Source organism: Plutella xylostella, chromosome 25 (genome assembly GCF_932276165.1).
Source record: "Plutella xylostella chromosome 25, ilPluXylo3.1, whole genome shotgun sequence".
Lineage (NCBI taxonomy): Eukaryota > Metazoa > Arthropoda > Insecta > Lepidoptera > Plutellidae > Plutella > Plutella xylostella.
Window position 1 is genome coordinate 5,712,690 of NC_064005.1, and position 22,630 is coordinate 5,735,319.

General features: G+C 40.3%; 2 protein-coding genes and 1 long non-coding RNA gene across 6 annotated transcripts; 1 reads left to right on the plus strand and 2 right to left on the minus strand.

Moving 5' to 3' along the window:
* The first annotated feature begins 37 nt into the window (after nt 1-37).
* Nucleotides 38-18,425, plus strand: LOC105398460 (N-terminal kinase-like protein). Of its 2 annotated transcripts, XM_048630232.1 has the most exons (14): nt 38-628; nt 738-967; nt 1,285-1,461; nt 1,726-1,954; nt 2,403-2,519; nt 2,622-2,648; nt 3,154-3,335; nt 4,410-4,638; nt 5,273-5,360; nt 10,364-10,519; nt 11,348-11,488; nt 14,226-14,347; nt 14,800-15,004; nt 15,440-18,425. In XM_048630232.1, the coding sequence occupies exons 1-14, from the start codon at nt 251-253 to the stop codon at nt 15,589-15,591; spliced, it is 2,433 nt and encodes an 810-aa protein (XP_048486189.1). In that variant the 5' UTR covers nt 38-250; the 3' UTR covers nt 15,592-18,425. The 2 variants fall into 2 exon arrangements, with proteins under 2 accessions (XP_048486189.1, XP_048486188.1); XM_048630231.1 differs by lacking the exon at nt 2,622-2,648 and having other exon boundaries at nt 2,403-2,546.
* LOC125490572 lies at nt 12,567-13,257 on the minus strand. The gene is made up of 2 exons (XR_007267766.1): nt 13,155-13,257; nt 12,567-12,922 (listed from the first exon to the last, which is right to left on the minus strand). It is a non-coding gene; the product is annotated as an uncharacterized LOC125490572 (long non-coding RNA).
* LOC105398461 (probable glucosamine 6-phosphate N-acetyltransferase) lies at nt 16,645-22,355 on the minus strand. Of its 3 annotated transcripts, none has more exons than XM_038107256.2 (7): nt 22,201-22,355; nt 21,903-22,122; nt 20,458-20,585; nt 19,912-19,973; nt 19,357-19,497; nt 18,978-19,034; nt 16,645-16,779 (listed from the first exon to the last, which is right to left on the minus strand). In XM_038107256.2, exons 1-6 carry the CDS (start codon nt 22,231-22,233, stop codon nt 19,016-19,018), a joined length of 603 nt encoding a protein of 200 aa, XP_037963184.2. In that variant the 5' UTR covers nt 22,234-22,355; the 3' UTR covers nt 16,645-16,779; nt 18,978-19,015. The 3 variants fall into 3 exon arrangements, with proteins under 3 accessions (XP_037963184.2, XP_037963183.2, XP_037963187.1); XM_038107255.2 differs by lacking the exon at nt 16,645-16,779 and adding an exon at nt 18,223-18,397; XM_038107259.2 differs by lacking the exons at nt 16,645-16,779; nt 18,978-19,034 and having other exon boundaries at nt 19,353-19,497.
* Nucleotides 22,356-22,630: the final 275 nt, after the last annotated feature.

The following is a 22,630-nucleotide window of genomic DNA, read 5'->3' on the forward strand; positions in this document are numbered from 1 at the left end:
TGACCTAATCATATATTTTGTTCTGGCAACATCAAAAGTTTCAGTTGTCATGTCACTTGAAAATCCTTCCTACGTTTTTATTGTGGTTTCAGTAAAGATATTCTACATTTTGTTTATTTTTACCTAATTTAGCTGAAAATTAACGGAACTATCTCTATGTTTACAAAGTGCTAACTAATATATAATAATAAGTGTTTAAATATGTTTTGCAAGTCCACCAATAGTAGTTAGTCCTAAAAAACATTACAATATGTGGTCGTTTTTCTCTCGTGATCCTACAAAGGATTTCCCTTACGAAGTAGGGGATCCTGTACGTGGCTTAGAAGATAAGACTGTCTGGACATTGCATAAGGGGAAGAAAAGAGGGACTCAAGATGAAGTGTCTATATTTTTGTTTGATGTTCAGAAGAGTTCTGAAACTCTGTTTGATATAGCAAAGGCATCACTAAAGAGACTAAAGACTATGCGGCACCCTAGCCTTTTACATTACTTAGATAGCTGTGAAACTGAGAAATTTTTGTATGTAGCTACAGAATGTGTAGAGCCTTTAGCAACACATGTTGTTGATATGAAACTAGAGGGCCAACAGAGAGACTTGTTCCTGGCGTGGGGCATCTTTCAAATTACTGTAAGTTTATCAAACTTTATCTTGTTCATAATTTTGTGCTTAATATAAGGTTGATTTATATTCTTCCTACTATGCTAGCTTTGCTAACATGATCATGTTTATTTTACAGAGAGCATTATCATTTTTAAATAATGATGGCAATATGAGGCACAATAATGTGTGTCTCTACTCAATATTTGTCACAATGGCTGGAGAATGGAAACTGGGAGGCTTTGAGTTCCTCACCACACACGGCCAGGACTCACCCAGTGGCATACCTATCAAAATATTGCCAGCTTTAGAAATATATGACCCTCCAGAAAAGAAGGATCCTACTAAATTAAAGTCTGTTACTAAATGGTGAGTTTTTGGCATTTATATAAAATTAAAGGACATTATGCCTCTGTTGAAAGACCTAGTTAAATCTGATTTAAACAATTTTATCATCACTTTCTGAGTCATAGTAGTATGAGTCATTGGTGGCTCTTGAAACATTGAATACAATAACCATGTAAAAGTAGCCTTGCAAAGTTAAAGGCAAAAAAAAATATGTATTTAAAAAATTACAAGGCTAGGATATACATATATTTTAACTTTCTTTCTAGTGCATCAGACCATGCATAATTATAATGAATATCCATGACTTACTAAAGCCTGATTCTATTCCTCCCCTCCAGTTCATCAGACATGTGGGGCCTCGGCTGCCTGATCTGGGAGGCGTTCAACTCCCCGCTGAAGAACCAGCCCTCACTGAAGGTGCTGGAGAACATCCCCAAGCAGCTGTGCTCGCTGTACTGCGAGCTAGTCAGTGCCAACCCCGCCTCCAGGCCTAATCCCGCCGATATTATCACTAGGTATGATTTTACAATTATTTGTCTTACAAATAATTATTCTTATACAAAATTTACATACATCATCATAAACAAGATATTAAAATTTAGTTTATTTCAAATGTAATCTTCATAGACAGATATATTACAAGTAGCTTCTCTACTTTATCTGTAAATGCAATATCTATAACACACATTTTACAGTCATGGTTTTTTATACCTACTTATCAAATGTTTGAAACACTTTAAACAATTATGCACTTATCACATAAATCATTACTATTTCAGGTGTCGCAAAATGGGCGGCTACTTCAAGAACGACCTCATAGACACTATGCTTTTCCTAGAAGAGATCCAGATCAAGGACAAGGTGGAGAAGGGCAAGTTCTTCTCCACGCTCAGCAGCCACCTGGACAGCTTCCCGGAGGCCGTGTGCGTGCACAAGATACTGCCGCAGCTGCTCACTGCGTTCCACTACGGGGACGCCGGATCTGCCGTTTTAAATCCTATGTTTAAGGTGATAAAAATGGAATCGTAAATACAAATAAACCTTCTAGGTTTCGTGTCACAAAATTAACATTAGAATTTAAGTTTTTTTATGTAAATAATAATGAGTACCTACTTAAGTAAATGCCTACGTCCAGCAGGGGATTGCTCTAGGCTGATGATGATGACTTAAGTGAATGCTGTTGTGTCCTCAGCAGTCCCAAAGGGCTTTGAGAGAAGATTTCTCTATACAATGATTTAATGAAATTCAATATTCTGAGACAGTATTTGTCACTGACTACATCATCGTCAGCCTGTAATGGTCCATCAGGCATCTCCCAAGGAGCACTATACTATAACACTTAGGGTTCTCATGCTATTTGTATTTAAAAAAAAATAGAATTTATGTATTTTATTACAAACAGTGTGACACCATACCTAATAATAGCTCAATCAATAACTTTTCCTATCCTCTTCAGTTGGGCAAGCTCCTAGACGAAGCAGACTACCAGAAGCAGATCGTGCCGTGCGTGGTGAAGCTGTTCGCGTCCAACGACCGCACCACGCGCTCGCGCCTGCTGCAGCAGCTCGACCAGTTCATCATGCATCTGCAGAACGCGACCGTAAGTGTAGAGAGATAAGGACTATTGTCCAACGACCGCACCACGCGCTCGCGCCTGCTGCAGCAGCTCGACCAGTTCATCATGCATCTGCAGAACGCGACCGTAAGTGTAGAGAGATAAGGACTATAGTCCAACGACCGCACCACGCGCTCGCGCCTGCTGCAGCAGCTCGACCAGTTCATCATGCATCTGCAGAACGCTACTGTAAGCGTAGAGAAATAAGTTCATAGTAGCTCGACTAGAACTTGTTTCACGGGGAAAGACATCTGACAGGACCCTTATTGCATTTGAATAAGAGTGGTTTCGGTTTGTATCAGATGTCTTTCCGCGTGAAAAAAGGTATAGTGAAATATGCAACTAGTAGACACTACCGAAGTAATAAGGATCAAAGGTACATCCGAACAATTAACATTCCAAATTAATATTTACCATCTCCTCAGACATACAGCATAATTATGTTGTTCACGGTTTCCTCAACCAGCCTGAGACATATATGTATATTATTTCATTTACCAAGATGTCTGATGTAGCAAAGTTATTGTAACATTCTTGTGTGTTGTGTTTTGTGTGCACTTGTGCAAGCGATAACCACTTCCCTTTCATGCAGGTGAACGAGCAGATCTTCCCGCAAGTGGTGCACGGGTTCCTGGACACGAACCCCACGATCCGCGAGCAGACGGTCAAGTCCGTGGTGCACCTCGCGCCCAAGCTCAGCTACAACAACCTCAACGTGGAGGTGTTGAGGCACTTCGCGAGGCTACAGAGCAAGGATGACCAGGGCGGGATCAGGTGAGTTCATTTAGGCTGGTTTTACAGTCATTGTAAGGGTGCTATAGGCGCTACATTGTAAGGGTTTTCTGTGCGGTTTTTGCAAAATAAAAAGACATCACAAATAATAAGGCGTTGTACGTAAAGAAAAGACAATATTGAAAAATTGTTTAGTAGATAGATATTTTGTATTTATACAGGGTGTTGCAAAAAGGCCGAAACCTACGTGTGCAGCATGTTATATCTAAGACCGGGAAAGTAATCAGAATTTCAAAATAATGTACCGCTTTTGAGTTATTGACGATAGAAGTTTAAGGGTTTCCTGTGCGGTCTTTGCGAGATAAAAAGACATCACAAATAATGAGGCTTTCAACCTAACGAAACGACAATATTGAAAATGTGTTTAGTAGATAGATATTTTGGCTTTATACAGGGTGTTGCAAAAAGGGTATACTAAGCCGAAACCTACGTGTGTAGCATGTTATATCTAAGACCGGGAAAGTAACCTGAATTTCAAAATAATGTACCGTTTTCGAGTTATTGACGATTGAAGTTACAAAAAAAACACAAAAAAAGAAGGAACCCCACGATCCGCGAGCAGACGGTCAAGTCCGTGGTGCACCTCGCGCCCAAGCTCAGCTACAACAACCTCAACGTGGAGGTGTTGAGGCACTTCGCGAGGTTACAGAGCAAGGATGACCAGGGCGGGATTAGGTGAGGTTTTTGAGGTTATTTGTAGGTATTTATCTACGGGCTCTGCTTAAAAAGGGATAGTTGCTATTTATTTATAGGAACTGATTAAAGAAATCCCATATTTTGTATTTTTAACTCTCGGCCTAAAAAGGGTGAAGGTATACATTTAAGATGACTGGATGACGCTGTGATTAGTGGCTGTGACTTACCCAGCACTATTCTTATATGTATACATAAATTAACACAGTAATAAATACATTTCAAGAAATAAAATAAATGAATAAAAATAAATAAATTAATTAAAGTGGGGGAGAGGGGCTTACATCGGTAAAAACTGCATGCATTTCACTATCCACCCTTCCAAACCACCTCCTGCTAAACTCAACCTTACCTTATCCCCAGGACGAACACAACAGTCTGCCTCGGCAAGGTAGCCGCGCACCTGCATCCCCAGATCAGACAGAAGGTGCTAGTCTCGGCCTTCGTCCGCGCCACTCGCGACGCGTTCCCGCCGGCGAGACAAGCCGGGGTCTTGGCACTGGCGGCCACACAACAGTACTTCCTACTGGCTGAGGTGGCCAATAGGGTGCTGCCGGCGCTGTGTCCGCTGACCAATGATCCGGAGAAACAGGTGAGTGATGCTGTCTCTTTCTGGTGTAAGCGTTTTGTGTAGGAGGGAGTGAGAGCACCCTCAGATCAGACAGATGGTGCTCGCGGCCACGCAACAGTACTTCTTACTGGCTGAAGTAGCCAATAGGGTGCTGCCGGCGCTGTGTCCACTGACTAATGACCCGGAGAAACAGGTGAGTGTTGCTGTCTCTTTCTGGTGGCAGGGTTTTGTGTAGGAGGTGAGAGGAGTGTGAGAGGGTGGAGAGTGAACTCTGTAGTAATGGTTACTACAGAGTTCGAACCATGCTAATGAAATCTCTGTCCAAGACTCAAGAGATTCGAGAAGTCATCAGCCTCACCTATTTATCTCTCCACAAATTAATTTATGAGTTCAATACCATCTCCTCGTTACTCGCTTAAATTGAACCATTCTATTAATTTGGCCTTTACAGTGCGACGCCTACTTCATTATTTATTATCATGATGCATATTGATGGACGGGGCAATTTAAACAGTAACATTTAGGTACTTTTTAGTTGATAAATAAGAATATTTAGTAGCAACTGTTTAGTTTAACTATTACGTAAGAAGACCTTCGCGCTGTCTAGTCCAATTTTATGTTAAATCCACTAACAATACGTTAAATGACCTTTCAGGTGCGCGACGCGGCGTTCAGGACTATCCGCGGGTTCCTCGGCAAGCTGGAGAAGGTCTCTGAAGACCCCAGCCTGAAGGAGGGCATGGGTGAGTTCACGATTCTTCCTCAGGATATAGCAGCAAACACACCACCCTAGTGTTGCCCAAATTCAGTCTTGGTCTTGCAGTCTTGGTCTTGTTCTTGCGTTTTTGCAAGACCAAGACCAAGAACAAGACCGCATATTTTTAGCAAGACCAAGACCAAGACTGACCGTGCAAGACTTGAGCAAGAACAAGACATAGCCTGCAAGACTCTTGCGTCTTGCAGAGCGCTATTTCACTGAGTAGTTAGGTGTAACAGTTCGGTGTATAGGTAAGTACGCTTAGGAATTCTATGAGATGCAAAAAACTGTATCAAAGAAAATGAAAAACTGGACCTATGCGCATTACGACTAATACCATAAACATAGCGAATAAAAAAATATCTATTAAAATCAAAAAGTAAACTTTAATAAATAGTAATAGACTAATAGGTAATTGCAAGACTTGCAAGACTCTTGCTGCAAGACCAAGACCAAGACCAAGACTGGGAGCGCAAGACCAAGACCAAGACCAAGACCAGGTGTATTGGCGCAAGACCAAGACCAAGACTGGCTAAGTCTCGTCTTGTTCTTGCATTTGGGCAACACTACACCACCCTATATATGAAATAAAGCGCCACAATACTTTGTCTTCGGCCTTCAGGCCGTATCACACTGGCAATTGGAGAAAGATTTAATTTATATGAGCTCTGCGTGCCCTTCCTCATCAGGCTACTTTCCAGTTAAATGGTTCGCTAATCTCCAGTGTGATAAGGACCTTTCTCATCCAACCACTACCCGCTACTTAATGGAACCTGGTCGTGGTCTCCACCAGAAAGTTCAACGGTCATCAGACATGACACGCCTGTTATAGCCACAGACGAACCGTTTCTTTCTTTCAACATTAGCATTTATGTTACCTATTAGCTCCGAGATTTTACATCTTCTTCTTCTTCTTGTCGTGTCGATGGCAACTGTCACACTTCCGCGGCCCAGTGGGCCGCCACGTCGATACCCCTCTGGTTGGCCTTGAGGAGATCTTCCCGGGTGCAGGTGTTGGGACATCCAGGGCACACCATCAGGTGCTCCATGGTCTGTGGGGACGCACCACATGCGCAGATGTTGGAGGCAGGGCCGCGGTAACCCCACCTGCACATGTTTTCTCCGCATCGGCCCATGTTTGTCCTGAGTCGGTTGAGTGACTTCCATGTCGCCCAGGGTAGTTCGTGTCCGGGAGGCAGGGACTCATTGGGGGGGATGAAGGAGTTCGCCATCGGGTATTTTGCCTGCCATAGGTCTATCCTTTCCTTCGATGGGTCCTTGTGCGAGGCAACTGTAGACCTAAGGAAGCTCTTCCGGCTTTTAAGTCGGTAAGGAGCTGGTTCTTGGTTGTAGAGCGGGTGCCTCGGGTCGGTCTCCTGTCTGTGTTTTTCTCGAGAGCAGGCAGCCTCTCTACGCACATCGGGGGGGGCGATACCGCACAGTGAGTACAGCATCCAAACTGGTGTCGGCTTAAGGCATCCCGTGATTGTCCGACAGGTGTCGTTTAAGGCCACATCCACTTCCCTGCAATGCGCAGATCTCGCCCACACGGGGCAGGCGAATTCACCTGCAGAGTAGCATAGTGCCAGTGCTGTGGTCCTCAGTACATCCGGTGATGCTCCCCACTTGGTTGACGTAAGCTTCCTGAGTAGGTTGTTGCGTGAGCTCACTTTCCGTTTGAGGCTTACGCAATTCCATTTAAAGGTGAGGGCACGGTCCAGTGTGATGCCTAAGTATTTGGGGTGGTCATTGTGCTCAATTTTTGTCCCACGCCATGTGATGTTGAGTGTGCGTTGTGCTTGGCGGTTACGGAGGTGGAACACGCAGGACTCCGTTTTGGAGGGGTTTGGCTTCAGCGCATTGTCCTCGTAGAATTTCCCCAAGCCTTCCAGAGCAGCTCCAAGGTTGTCTTCTGCTTCCTCGAACGATTTTGTTTGAGTAGCTAAGGCTAGGTCGTCGGCGTATAGAAAGCTTGACAGGTCCTGGGGCTGATCATTCGTGTATATGTTGAAGAGGATTGGCGCCAGGACACTGCCTTGGGGGAGGCCGTTTTTCTGTGTGCGCCATCTGCTTTTCTTCACATACAGGGACACCTGGAATCTTCTATTTTGCAGCATCTCACCCAGAAAGCGAACAAAGTCATTGTCCTTCGTTAAGCTTTGTACCTTTCCCAGCAGGCTTCCGATGTTTACTGTGTCGTATGCGGCTGATAGATCGACAAAGACCACACCAGTAACCAATCCTTGCTCGAATCCGTCTTCGATGTACTGAGCGAGCTTTAGGGTTTGGTTGGTGCATGACTTCCCTGGCCTGAATCCAGCCTGCTCGGGTATAAGCATCGGATCTATGCGGCTGGACAGGCGGTTGAGGAGAAGCCTTTCCAGGATTTTGTAGGTGTGGCACAGGAGCGAGATCGGACGAAAGTTTTTTGCTTCCACGGGCAGTTTTCCAGGCTTGAGGAGGGCGACGATTTTAGATTTTCTCCATAGCTTCGGGATTTTGGCGCTACTGAGACAGTTGTTAAAAAGCTTAAGTAACCACGATATTGTCGCAGGGCCCAGATTTTTCAGTTGTTCGACCGTTATATCGTCAACACCCGCTGCCTTTCCCACCTTTAACCCCTTGATACCTCTCATCAATTCGTTTAGGGTGATAGGCTTGCTCAGTGGGTCACCAGGAGATTCAGGGGCAGCTTGCTCTTGATTTGGCTTTTTGCGGGTTCTACGTATTCGACGCGGAGGTTTCCCAATCAGCAGCAGTTGGTGAGCTACCTGGTTGGCGTTAATGGTACCTTGTTGACTGGCTGGTGGGGGATCTGTCGTTAGTTTTCGTATGGATGCCCACGCCTTCTTGCTGTTGTGTGTCATGTCAATATTAGCCAAACTTTGGATCCACTTGGTTCTACGCGCCTCGCTTAGTAGAGATATAAGTTCCTCCCCGGATTAGATAAGGTAAGATAAATTTATTAAAATTTCAGAAAAATCATACAAATTATAACTATTCTAAATATGTTATTTATAGAACTTAAATTAATATAATCAAACCTGAACTAAGGTACGCTATGTACTTTGTATCTCAGGTATGCTTAAAGAGCACATAATTTAAATAAAAAAATCCAAAAATAATACAGTAAAATTTAGTTAATCCGATCTATATAAAACTAACGTTGTAAAAGTTTAAATTTAATTAGGGACATACATAGATATAAAAACTAGGTTATTACGTGAATTGGCATAATGAGGTAAACAAAACAAAATTATTACAAGACTATTTTAGACTTGTCAGCAAGGTTTTTATGTCAGCATGTGAAAAGAGTTGTCAGCATTAAAATTAATTAAACGGTGTCATACATAATAATTACGTAGGTAAATTACCACGTACTAGGCTATTTTAAATTAGACCGCTCGTAGGGACCTCATAATCAGTTGAGTTGATCATCTTCAATTCGGCAAATTTCCTTGCTGGACAGGCTTCCTCGCCGGTTTTATGGTCACTAGGTTTTTTGAAGCGGAGGCACGTCGCACATACTGGGGGCTCAGTTGTCTGGGGGCACTCTTTGATGGTATGGCCGACTTGTCCGCAGTGACCACATGTCGACTCGGGCTCTCGGCAAAATTTGGCTGAGTGGCCATATTGCTGACACTTGAAACACCTCGAGACATATGTGTAGTCTCTAACGGGACATGATGACCAGTGAAGATATACTCGACGCTGTGATATCAGTAGTTTCCTTACGTCAGCTGGGACTTCCAAAATATAGTTAGAATATAGGCCTCCTTTCTTTCCTGAGAGATGACTTAGTTTAATATTGCTTACTATAGACTCTCGTTCTGAGTTTGGGAAATGGTCAGCTATATTCTGTTCATATAAGTAATCTATTACTTGATTATGACTTAAGTTATTGGGGACATCTTTGTTATCATTATTGGTCATCATTATTGGGGATTGTATGGTTTCCTCTGAAAACGGATCCTCATTATACAAGGTCTCATATCTTGCGAGTACTTTCGCGGAATCTGGTGTAAGCCCTGGGATGTATGAAGTACGGCAGCCCCTTGGGATGCACTGACGTGATACCGTGTGAACAGCTTCCACGAATAGATCGTAATTTTGTGGGAGGGACGTTACCTTCAGCATCATGTTATCCAATTTTGCCGCGTATTCACACCAGTTTGCTCTATTGAAATTGAAGCGCCGTTTGAATGTCACGTTGATTGGCTTGACAACTGCCTGGACCTGACACATTATTGGCCTGTGTTGAGAGCGTGGAATGGCATTGGAGACGGACTTGACACACTGTGGACTGAGTTGGGCGCTAGCGAATATCAAGTCTGGATTGTAGCCGCGCTTCCACCTACAGCTGTTGAATGAAGCTGGTAATTTGGCGTCATGGATAAGCTGTAAATTGAGAGCATCCGCCCATTCTTCGACTGACTTCCCGTTATCGTCCGTTTCACCGTACCCCCAGTTGATGCTGTGGCTGTTGAAGTCACCAACGATGATGTGGTTGGAGTGATCTTTGAAGTTTCCTGGTTTGGCAAACTGAAAGGGCTGACGTGGGGGTTTGTAAACAGCTGTTACACTGCAGTTGCCAAGATCAACTGTGATTACTTCGGTGTTATGTTCGTGGGTGCTTGATACAGAGTGAATAAAGATGTCAGGTCGAGCGAAGACTGCACTGCCGTATTTTGCGTGGGGGATCTCCGCGATAAGTGTCATTCCAGATATATTTGGCCTTATTTGGCCAGTGTCACGGTGACTCTCCTGAATGCAAAGGAGGTCGCATTTTACCCTGTGGCACAATTCCGACAGTAAGTCAGACTTCTCCTTTGAGAAGCCTTCAATGTTCATTGAAATTATCGTCAAGGCTGGCTCTGAAAAGTGCCGTTTCGGGGTATTTTGGTTCGCTGAATTTGTTGTATTTGTTGTTGCCATCGTGGTGAAAGGATTCCGAGATTTTACATAATAAAGTTCCATCCATCCTTGCAGAGGCGGACGTGCACACAGCGACGCCATCTCTAAGCAACGCGGCGGCGACGTGGGCGGGCTGGGCCGTCACCGCCGTCACCGCCAAGTTCTACCGCTCGCACTCCGACACCGCCAGAGTCAACCCCAAGTGTGCGCTGTCCAAACCGGGATCGCTGGGTAAGGGGTCACTTACGATATCATCATCATCAATTATCGTGATGGAAGCATCACTTACTACTGGGTCCTCTGTGTAGATTGTTTCGGTCCTGTGCCGCTCTTATCTACTTACCATTACTTACGTGACTTGACCATCAAGCAACCAACAGGTCTCCAAATTTTAATAAATATTTACAATCGTCACGCTTCCTTGGGTTTCCTTAGCGTCAATTCACACGTACCACAACCACACCACGTCGCAGCGACAAAATGTGGTCAAGCTGTGGTTACGTGTGAATTGTGTGACAGCGGCTTTTTGCAGTTGCGTTGTGGCAGCGACAAAATGTCGATGTGGTTGCGTTGTCGCTGTCATTGCGATGTGGTAACCACGTAGTCGTATGCAGTTAATACGGAAAACAGGTTGCCGCGGTGCCGCCGCCGCGTGGCGGCGTTGCCGTTGCGATGTGGTTGCGTTGTGGTTGCGATGTGGTTGCGATGTGGTCGTATTACACAGGTGGTCGATAACAACGGCAAAATGTGGCACGTGTGAATTGGATTATTCATTGTCAATACAAAATATACGCCCGACCACATCGCGTGGTTGTGGCTGTGGTGTGGTTGTAGTACGTCTGAATTGACCCTTAAGGGCTGATTTTTCAATAGTCAGATAAGTGTTATCTGAGGAATAAAATTGTTGCTGTCACATCTGAATGTTTGTATTAGACAATGACAGCAACAATTTTATTCTTCAGATAACACTTATCTAAGCATTGAAAAATCAGCCCTAAATAAAATATACATAATAATTCCATAGAAATGCTCATAACCAACCTCCCCTCATCTTCACAGAGCAACCGTCCTCCAGCAGCATGTCGACAACGACGTCGTCAGTCACGTCGATGACGTCGCTGGAGCACAGCGAGAGCGCCTCCGACTACGACCCCGAGCACTGGGACATGGCCGCGTGGGGCGAGATCGACTCCAGCGCTGGTGAGTTATTTAACTTAATTTCATATTATTTACATTATTTAATCCTACTAGTACTTAAATGCGAAAGTTTGTGAGTATATGTGTATGTTTGTTACTTCTTCACGTCAAAACGGCTGTACCGATTTAAACGAAATTCGGTATGGAGTTAACTGACACCCTGCCCTCGTAGCACAGTATGGCGGTGACAAGATATAAATGACAGCTAGTTGCAACAAATTGTGTGATACCAGTTGTCCTCACAAACGCTAACATGGCCAACACGAAATAATCACTACAAGATGTGAGTTACAATTTTGACAGCGAGATTGGAAGATTTGTCTTATTTCCTAACATGGGTGTACCAATTTATCCACACATGTCTCAGTTTGACATTTGTTTAGGTAGCATTATATCACTCAAGTTCGAAGGTGGTGATAACATGTGACACAAATAATTATTTGTTTAATTTTTGTTAATTTCATCATTGCTCTACAAGAAGAGATGCAGGAAAGGAAAATTACTATAATACTTATAGGGAAGATGATCCGGGACTCTAATAACCCGTTGAAAATGCTTTAAAAACAACATTTGTCAAAACACACATCCTCTTTTTTATTTGACTAAAATTATACACTAAAGTATATTACTTATATGTAGCGGTGTTAGCTCAGACGGGTAAGCGCCCGCCCCTCACGGAAGAAATGTGGATTCAAATCCTGTCGCTCACATGTGCTAAGAAGTTAGATAGCTAGACATTTTTTGTTTGGAAGCAACTCAGTGCATGTTTGCCCTTAGGAACAAACCACTGATTTTCAGTTGTCTCCCATATACTTTAAGTTTGCCTATTCACGTCAAAGTATGTAGGTAATGAAGTGGCTAATTGACTAGTTTGAATGCTAAATGTGGAGTTCACGAAATGTAAATCATATACATTGAATAGGTCCGGCACACCGGGCAGTCAGCGACTGATGCTAATCCTTTCTCCACAGCGACAAACCCTAGTCAGGCTTTATTATTTATCAACAACACACTAACTATAAAAAAATAAGTGGATATGCTAGCATGTACAACTAAATTAAATGGTTATAAAAATATAATATTTTCTTTAGGTAAGTAAAACATTTATTAAACTTTTAATTAATAAATTATAAAAAGTATACTATTTCACACACCATAAAAGCATATTAGGTATTCTTAGTTATCAACTATCACAATAATCAGTCTGAACTTGGCTTATATCAGTCATCAAATAGGTTTCATAGTATGTATGCCAAGTTTTTCAACTTTTTCAGTTCGGTGCCGCTCCGGTTCATTGTATCACCACAAGGTTGCTGATGTCATCTGACCATCTTCAGGTGGTTTCTGCCAACAAGAGCTCTCCAACCGTGTCTAGGCCATCATTTTCTGACCGGTTTTGACCATCTTCCGTCTTGCCTACGAGCCAATTTCAATGTTCTGTAACAAACAAAAATGTTTCATTAGATTTTAGTTATACTTATGAACTAAGATTATGACTCCTATTGTCATCTTCATCATCATAGCCCATCACGTCCTCACTGCTGGGGTACGGGTTTCCTTCCAATGAATGGCCTAGTTGACCAAGTACTGCCAAGTGAAAAAAGTTTTTTGAGTTGTTTTGTGTGCATGTGCTTAATTATAATAACATGTGACTGGTACTGGCACTTACCTACTGTTTTTTCCTTCCATTGATTATATAAATATTATTCAGTCAGGCCGTGGGACAAGCATCGTAGATGATATTCTGTTGCGCCCGTCATGATCCTGCCCGACCTTTTGTCTCAAGGCCTTCTAGCTCCTGGGGCCGGGTAAACGGTGGGTGGGTCATCAGTCAGGTGGTATGCTGTTTTGTTCTTCGTCTCATGGAGCCGGTGCATAGAAATCGTCTGCCGAAGAACTCCCAAGGAATCTGATCGTGCTTGGTCGGGAGCAAGCTCGGTCGTATATTATTTCATGTGACGATGTCCAAGAAACTCAAGAAAGTAGTTAATGAGCCAATATGAGTCCATGGGGTAGCGCAATGCAAAAATGCAATGGTAATATTACCAAAATATTTCACTCGAACGAACCAAACAGCGAAAATTTTCTTCAAATTTGACGTTCGGTGACATTTAAATTGTCAAAAAACCATAGACAATACAAACAAGAGCCACAAATGAGGGATTTTCAAAAAAAAGAACGAATGAAATACATATTTCCACAGAGCAGAAAAGTTTCAGTGTCACTGTGGCTTATATCCAATCACACAACTAAAACGAGTCCCATGTACACCCTATGCTAACATTTAAGACTGATATCAAAAAGTGACTCAATTTAAACAGTCACTTCACATGTTGTCTTATTATGGCCATACTAGCCGTGCTGGATTAACACATAGGCTACTTTTTATCCCGGAATACCCGCGGGAAAACTTTTTACGGCGAAGCGAAGCTCGGTCAAGAATCTTGCTCACAGATTGGTTTTACTAACATAATAAACCGCTCAAGAGCACCGCTGTATTGGTACGTTGTGTCGTCGCTGCTATACATGTTTTATCATAGCAGTTCATTTAGCAACAATGGGGCCTCGCCCTTACGGCCGCTATACGAGAGTACTTTCCTCTCTCAGCATTGAATCTGCGATAGTGACATCTAGCGGATGGTCTATCAACTACTTCAATATGTATAATACCAGATAATATTCTAGTGCCATGCTATAGTGCGGCAGTTGTGCTATGCTAACTACTTCACCTTGCTCCCAGGAACGGGCGCGAGCGCCAAGTCGCCGGCGAGCAGCGGCAGCGCGGCGGCGGCGGGCGGGCTGGCCGCGCTGTGCGAGGACGAGTGGGACAACGAGGAGTGGGGCACGCTGCAGGAGGAGCCGGTGAGGCATCATCACTCACGCCTTAGGCGATTCACAGACTTGCGGATTATCATTGTATGCAAAAATGACAGTTTATAAGGAAAAACGCTTTCCCTTTCACACTGCCGCCGCCTCACCGCGTGAAAATTTAATATATAAAATCCTCAATCCGCGCGGTGAGGCGGTGCGTGTGTGAATCGCCTTAAATTTTTGGAAGTTGACCCACACAGCTGCCGAACGAGAACGAATGATTGACAGCGGTACTAAAATTCTATTGATCAATATTTGTGTAGTGTGAAGTGTGAAGTATGTAAACATCTGAGTCAAATTTATCCAGCAGGCTAATAGATATCAACTCGAGTATACAGTCATAATTTCACATAATAATATAAAACACATTTACGACTTTACCGTACCATGTGTTACTATATGTATAGATATAATTATAACCTTATAATTTCCAACACCCCCAGACGGCAGAAGCCGAGCTAGCCAGCCCATCAGAAACCTGGAACAACTCCCAATGGGCGGACCCGGTACTAACATCCGTCACTCACAACGCGGCGGCGACGTTCGTGCGCAACTCGCTGGAGCACCGGCCGTCGCACCAGAACAGCAACGACTCGCTCGGCGGCTGGGAGGACACTGAGTTCCAGCCGATTGAAGAGGTTGTTGATGGTGAGTTTACGTGCGATTATTGATCAAAGGCAAAGGTCTATACTATAGTCCAATCTGAAGCTGGTAGGGATAGCGTTACAGAGCGGGAAAGAGCGAGCGGACTCTGCTTGCTATCTTAGCCCTCTTTACCTTCCTATAGCACCCTTATTTTGACCCACGTACCGGACCAATCTTCCCGTGTCATTTTTGACAGTACGGTCAGGTGCAGAGAAACTCCCCTCTCACAGTAACAATGATTCTTCTACCTATTTTATCATTTCATCACAATCAGATGCTAAATTATAATTTCGAACAGATAAAGAAACAATATTAAAATGGCAGCCATGATATACATTCATACAAATAAGAGTAGACATACTGCGATTCACGTTCAGTTTTGCTAAACCATGATACTTCTTCCACAACACATATTTACCTCAATATTCTAACACGCAGGCAACAACGCATCAAAGATGGAAGAGATGAGAAAGAAGCGTGAAGAGAGAAAGCTGCAACGCCAGAGAGAGATGGAGGCGCGGCGCAACGCGCGCGGGCAGGGGCCCATGAAGCTCGGCACCAAGATCGCCGCCGCGCCGCCGCCATTTTAGAAAACCGTTATATTTGAAAATCTTATTTGAAACGCTCTCCGGATTTATGTAAGTTGATGGTGTATTGCTGTTAAAGCGAAGGGACTGTGGACGAAGTTATCATTCACAGCGTCATTGTTCTGTATTAAGAAGGTTCACTGTGCATTCGGTACTTTTCTTTTATGTTGGGTGTAAAAAGTGCCGAATTAGATAAACCCAATATTGAGCGTCTGATCGCGGATGAGATGATAAAAACTGTTTTAACATTTTACTACAGTTTTAGCTTTATCTATTAGGTAATCAATTGAAACATTAACCATTCCCTTCCGATTAGATTAAGCATACTTGTATAATTTATAAAATATTATACTGTTTGTTTAACGCTGAGCTGACTTAAAATAAAACCTACGAATTTAATTGATTAAAACTTTATCCATCCAAGAACTTTTAATGAGACAATCTTTTACTTACTAAATTAAGATTGAATAACATTTTATTCGATGTAAAGTTTTAAACCACAGTAACTTTATAAATGCACAACTATTCTAAAACAGTAATTATTACTTTTACATACCTTGACTCCTCTTTATTCGTACATAATTCGCATATACACTTTCCTAAATAATAGCATAATTGTCTTTTTGTGCTATGTTCTAAATTCAAACTTTTTACTAAACTTTATCTTGCTCATGCTATTTGGCGAACTATATGGGCTCTATAAAATGCGTGTTTATTTTTCATAACAGAACCGAGGTCTATTAGTTTTATGAAATTTAAAATGTATTTTATTAGTATTTTACTTTAAATAGAGCATAGGAACGAATGTAGGTATATGTTTGTTACATACAAGTGGCCAAGTGACGATATTATGTAGTTGAAAAAGATATATCCTGATATGAATTTAAGATTTACAGTCGTGCAACAATGCTGATAAAAACACATTCGGAAAAAATTATTATGTAATAACATAATATTATTAATATTTTTAAATTTTATATATTATTAGTTTATAATCACATAGCATTTTTAGATTATCAAGGTTATATCATGTAATTATATTTAATGTGTAAAATTCCTTGATTGTAGTCACTGCGTCGAGATAGTTAGCTAATTAATGAGTTACCTTATTTATTTTATATGGATATAAATAAGAAAGCCATAGTTATTTCGATATGAACTATAAAGACTTCTGCTGTTCGGGATCAAGTACTGTAACAAAGACACCAAAAATGTAAGCTCAAGTGAGAATGTAAAATTTAAAAATAAAAAGTCAAGTTAATTAAAAAAAAAATATTTTATAAAGAGATAAAATCAATGCATCACAAGAGACGAAAGGTATGGTATTAATAATAATCCAGTATTCCATTGGACTGCTCTCTTCACCAACCCGCACTTGGCCAGCGTGGTGGACTAGGCCTACACCCTTCCTTCATTAGAAGGAGACCCTTGCCCCAGCAGTAAGGACGTAATGGTTCGTGATGAAAATCCATTGGACATAATGAAAAATTAAAGAGTCAATTTATTATTGTACTTGTGTACCATTCTTCGATCATTCATAGTTTTGCACCAGTTTTGCATGAAAGGATTTGTAAAGCGCGGATGGTGTGGCCTAGAATATTATCTTATACCTATAGTACCTAGCTCGCAGCGCTGGTTTGAATGCCACTAGTACAGCTGAGGCAGGGTAGGGTAGGTACGGTCATATGTAGAGAAACCTGACCCCCTTCTCATAGTAACAATGCTTCTGAGGGGTAAGATTTCTCTGCCTTATACTGTACATACTTAACATACTGATGAAGACTTGTCATAGGGATGGTGGAAATCCATATTAGGTACTACATCATTTTATAATGAATTTTTATTATTTGTATATACCTAGTTAGCGTGTTTTATTAATGCTTGTAATGAGTACAGTAAAAAAGAAGTGGTTCAAATATGAAATTTCCGATTTGTAAAATGTCAAGTTTAGTACATACCTAATAGTTTTTTTTACTGTATCATAAAAAAAACAACTATTAGTCGCTCAAGGCTTTCACTGTTTCCCAGATGTGAAGAATATAGTCAGGGCAACGGGCCATTATATGCACCACTGTGATTTGAAAGATATTCAAACAAGTCACTTAAAAATACGTTGTCTTATTTAACGTTTGTATTGTAATATTTATGTATTTATTGTTACTGTGTAAATATTAAGCTTCTTTAACTGAGGGGAGGAGTGCAATGATATAGGAAGGTATATGAGGGTGTCAATTGTTTCTACTCTAAATGTACTGACACTTTGCTTATGAATTTTGTCAACGTTGATGTCGTGTGTTCGGTGGTCGTTTTGTTACATTGGTGTTTGTGGGTCCAGTACCATTACTCATATAATAACGGGAGTCATCGGAGCAGTAAACTATACCGTTTATATATTGTTATAGGGTGCGTTTATACTTGGTATGTACGGAGAAATCTGTCAGATTATGGTCTATGCACAAAGAGAACTGACACATTGGCGATAGACAGTTTTCAACGTATATACAGCCTTATATTTATCAAAAACTTCATCTCTCGCATGTCTCGTTTTTACAATATTAAAATATGTAATTATGATTGCAGGCTGTTTGGGCAATTTGAGCATAAAGATACAAATGGAATGTTTAGTTTTTTTTAATAATTCACCGTTTATTTTACTTAAGAAGTAAAAAAAAACAATACAATAATATGTCTTAATTAATATAGTACTGCTGTTTATAATTTTATGTATGATAATGTTACTGGTATGGTTTAGGAAGAATCTTGCTTGTCGGAAATATCCCCCTTCTATCTGCTACTAACATTTACACTTCTGTAAATAAAAGTTTTAAATATAAATATTTGTGACTTTCCTTGTAAATAGTCAACTCGCATGTTTATAAAAGGAGCAGGTGAAAAATGAAACAAAAACTCAAGCATGAAACTACTTTAATGGCGAAAGTGGAATGTTAGTTACATTTTTCTTTAAGTATAAAAATATATGATAAGATAACGCTATTAAAATCTACGTAAACTAAAAACAATGAGCAACATAAAAATACAATGAACGTTAAGTACGAAGCGCATAATTATCGGATAAGTAGTATCCTTATGTGCTAGAACACCCACAATCAATTGTTCACCCCATCAGGTATTGAAACTAAATCAATTTGTAACGATTATAATTTAGCTACAAAACCTGATGGATACAACAATTGATCCTGCAAACTGTAACCACATTGACAACCAAGCAGAAAGCCGCAAAATAACTGTGATGTCAAGCTAAATCAAGTTTAGTTTCTAATGAAATGAATATCTGATGTATATTGTATATCGTAATGTTTAGCTGTCTCACTTTGTAGTATGAGATAGTATGGGATGACTGCTGCTTGGTCGAGAATGTATTTACTTACAGTTTAGAACGCAGGTCGGATGCCCCAGCGGCTAATTGTCAAGAGGGCTCTTCGAATCTGTAAATAAAATAAATATGTATTACAATACAAATAAAATACATTTACACTTATTTTAATATCACAAAGATGAGAAGTTTACCGAGGATTTTTTGTTTGTTAGGTAAGAAGTTTTGGCTGTTACTTCGATAAGTTGTGTAAATCTTTTTATAACAGATTTAGTTAAACATAATGCTAAATATACAGCTACATAAATGAAGTCATAGACGTTCCATAAAACCATCACATAAGCCACATCAGTTTCGAAGCCACATCCATCCTATAAGTTACCTAACATCATCCTAACATCCTAAATTACCTAAATCAACAACAAACATTTTACCTCATATTCATAGCGTTAGAGTTGCCGGCCTCCATCTTGTAGCCGAGCGTCTCATAGAACTTGATGAGCTTGTCCTTGCAGTCCAGCGACATCTTGTAGCACCCCACCTCCTGAGCCAGCAGCGACACCGTCACTACGATCCTGGAAGCAGCAGTTATAGTAGTAAGTAATATGTAGGATATTTCGCGATACGGCTAGCAACCTATCACGTGAGTACAAAATGTACAGCGAAAAGCTGGTGGTTCACGTGTGAGTCCACCTCTGACTACGACTTCGGGGATTACAGACAGAGAAATCCGCAGAAAAGTATATAATGACTTGAAAGATTTAAAATGTCTCAAAAGATACCATACAAATTGTAAAACAGACCAAATAAAAAGGGTTCGATTTTTATGCAATGCATTCAATTCTCATGATAATTATGAAAGTTTAGAGATAAAGTTGCTCTATGGCTTAGACCTTAGAGTGTGTTTAGATAGAAATCTAGAATGGCTACTGATGTTATTTGCTGATTTCACTTTCAGGATGGTGAAGTAAAAAAAAACATGTACTTACAATTTTCCTAGCTGCTTTCCTCTGTAAGTGTCATTCACCACGACATCTTCGAGACGACCGCGCTGCAAATAAATAATAATATATTGTGAACTCCCAAAGTAACATTATGGAATAGGGAGAAACTACCAGTGGATCAACGAACTTGTCGAGACAGCCACCCGTGTGAGGCTCTGGTGTGTAAATTAGAGAATGTGCAATATTCGTAAGCCGAAAAGGGCTGATTCAGCTCGTCATTCTGAACATTAGTTCAACGAATATTTTAGATTCTTTGATTCTAATACCATAATTGATGGGCATCAGAAAAACACACGAGAAAATCTGTTTATATTACACTGCTTGATAAATTAGCCTATTTGAAATTTATATCTACTAATATTGCACTCATCAGAAAAATTCCATTGCTAGACATAGAACTATCTTTATCGCATACACGTACTTATTACATGTAACCACTATCACGCCATGAAACTTTATACCCTTGCAATCCTTGCATGGTAGTCAAACAAGTTCCGATATTTCTTTCTCAAATACGTGTAATGGACCTACCAAGGAGCAGTTGTGAATGAACTTCTGTTCCACGGTGAGCGTGGCGGCGCCGATGAGCCGGCCCACGCGCGTATCTTCAATCACCGTCACGTAGTACCCGCCCGATTGCTTCATCTGCGTGAAGCGCTCTGGAAACAATACCATCATTCGTTACTCATACACAAAAGAGTCATGACAGAACAAAAAGGAATCTATTTCTGCATGTTTCACATTAGAACAAAGTCTAAGTCAAATATAGTACAGTGCCACAAACTGTTCTGTTCACTGTTTCGGTGACAGCTCACATAAATGTCTAATATTTCTTAATTCTATAAGATTTTAAGTTTGCTTGTATTGTTAATTCGCTCTTTGGGAGTTAATAAACCCATCTAATCTTTTACATACAATTAGTAAGTAATGAGATATGGATCAATTTAGTTCGCTCTCACCGGAACAGATAAGTTTGTCGCACTGTACATAAAAATGAGGTGGTTTTTTTTCAAGCAAGTCTTACTAATGTGTGTGTTGTACCATGATCCTAATTTATGAGAATGTTTATTTTTTTCACTTTTCATTGTAGGCACACATTTTAAATAGAGCGTAATAAAGTAATTAATAAGTTATATAATTAATTAAATTTACATAATTTTATGAACTGCTTTTCCTTATCATAGTTGTTAGTTGAAGAAACTAGGTTAATTGAATTTGCAAAACAATCACCTAATATGTGCCTAATACCTATTAATGGCGAAGTTTCATAATAGTTAATTATTCTGTATAGGTAATAAAGTAATGAGCTGTTTGACTTGTAATAAAAATTCAATCAAACATTACTCAAGAACTTGATAGTGGAGTGAACAAAAGCAGGTTCAACCAGAAGTGGACATTGGAAAGGTCACTCGTCTGGTTCTTGGATATGCCAAGGTCAGCCACTATGCCTTATAGTAGAGCTTATTTATATCACACATTAATAAAAATTATAATCATTCAATTTCAACCATATTTTGATACGAGAATTTACTATCAATAGTATGTTCTTCTTATCAAAGATAATGTACATAAAAAAATATTATGATCTTGATGACAAATCAAGATAAATTTATTTTATCCTATCCTAGATCTGACTTCCTGTGATTGTTTGATGATCTGATAGCAAGTAGGTATATATCTATGTAAAACATTGCCACCTATATTTAGAAAAATATGAATTAAAATTAATATTAAGTAACTCTCAAAAATGAAATTTATATTTCAGGCCATGTCTGGTCTGTTGGATCTTTGGACATAAGTACCAATCTATACGCAATAAATTATGTTCTATGAAATATCATTTAATAATTATATTGAACACAAACATTATATAAATTGAGTTCTTTTTTGTAAAATACAAAAAAGGGGTCTAAAAAATGTACATATTTTAAGATAACTATTATATATAGTAATTTAAAATTTAAATGTTTTCTCACCATCAAACTGCTTTTTAGAGACATTTCCGACACTGGTCAACTGTCCAAGAAGTTGAAGAAATCCTTTATCATAGTCTGAGCGCTGTAGTGGACGCACTTTGAGCCATTCCTCACCGGGTTGAGCCGCACTTATCTTGGGGCTAAATGTGGCTGGGCTCCGGCTGAAGTCGAGCCTCGTGAGTATCTCAGGGTTGTACAGATACTCAGATGGCTTGACATCCTGAAAACAATGCAATGGTAAAGTTGGTATAGCACAATACTTTCAAGTCATAATAAAATAAAGTTTACAATAAATTACTTGGCTGATCCTTTTGCAACAGAAAATATACATTGTTAAAATTTAAATAAGCACATAGTAGGCATATCAATTGGTAATTTACGTATGCAAAATTACCTACAAGTACACATAACCATAAAAAATATTATCTTATCACAAATTATTAGTACCTACCTATTTAATTCTTAATAATTTCATACTATCATAAATTTAAATCTGTTTGATAGCCTGTATCAGTCTGCATAATGTATGATTTTATGTAAGTAAATAAATAAACATACCGTAAATTTTTCGATCCCCATTGCGAATGAACAACTAATAATTAATTCATTCCGTTAATAATAATACATAAAGAAATTGCCCGGTACTAAGGTAATATTCAACGGAGAAATACGTGGCAAATAATATAGCTACGCACAGTGAAAGTAAGTTGTAGGTACTTTGAAGAAAA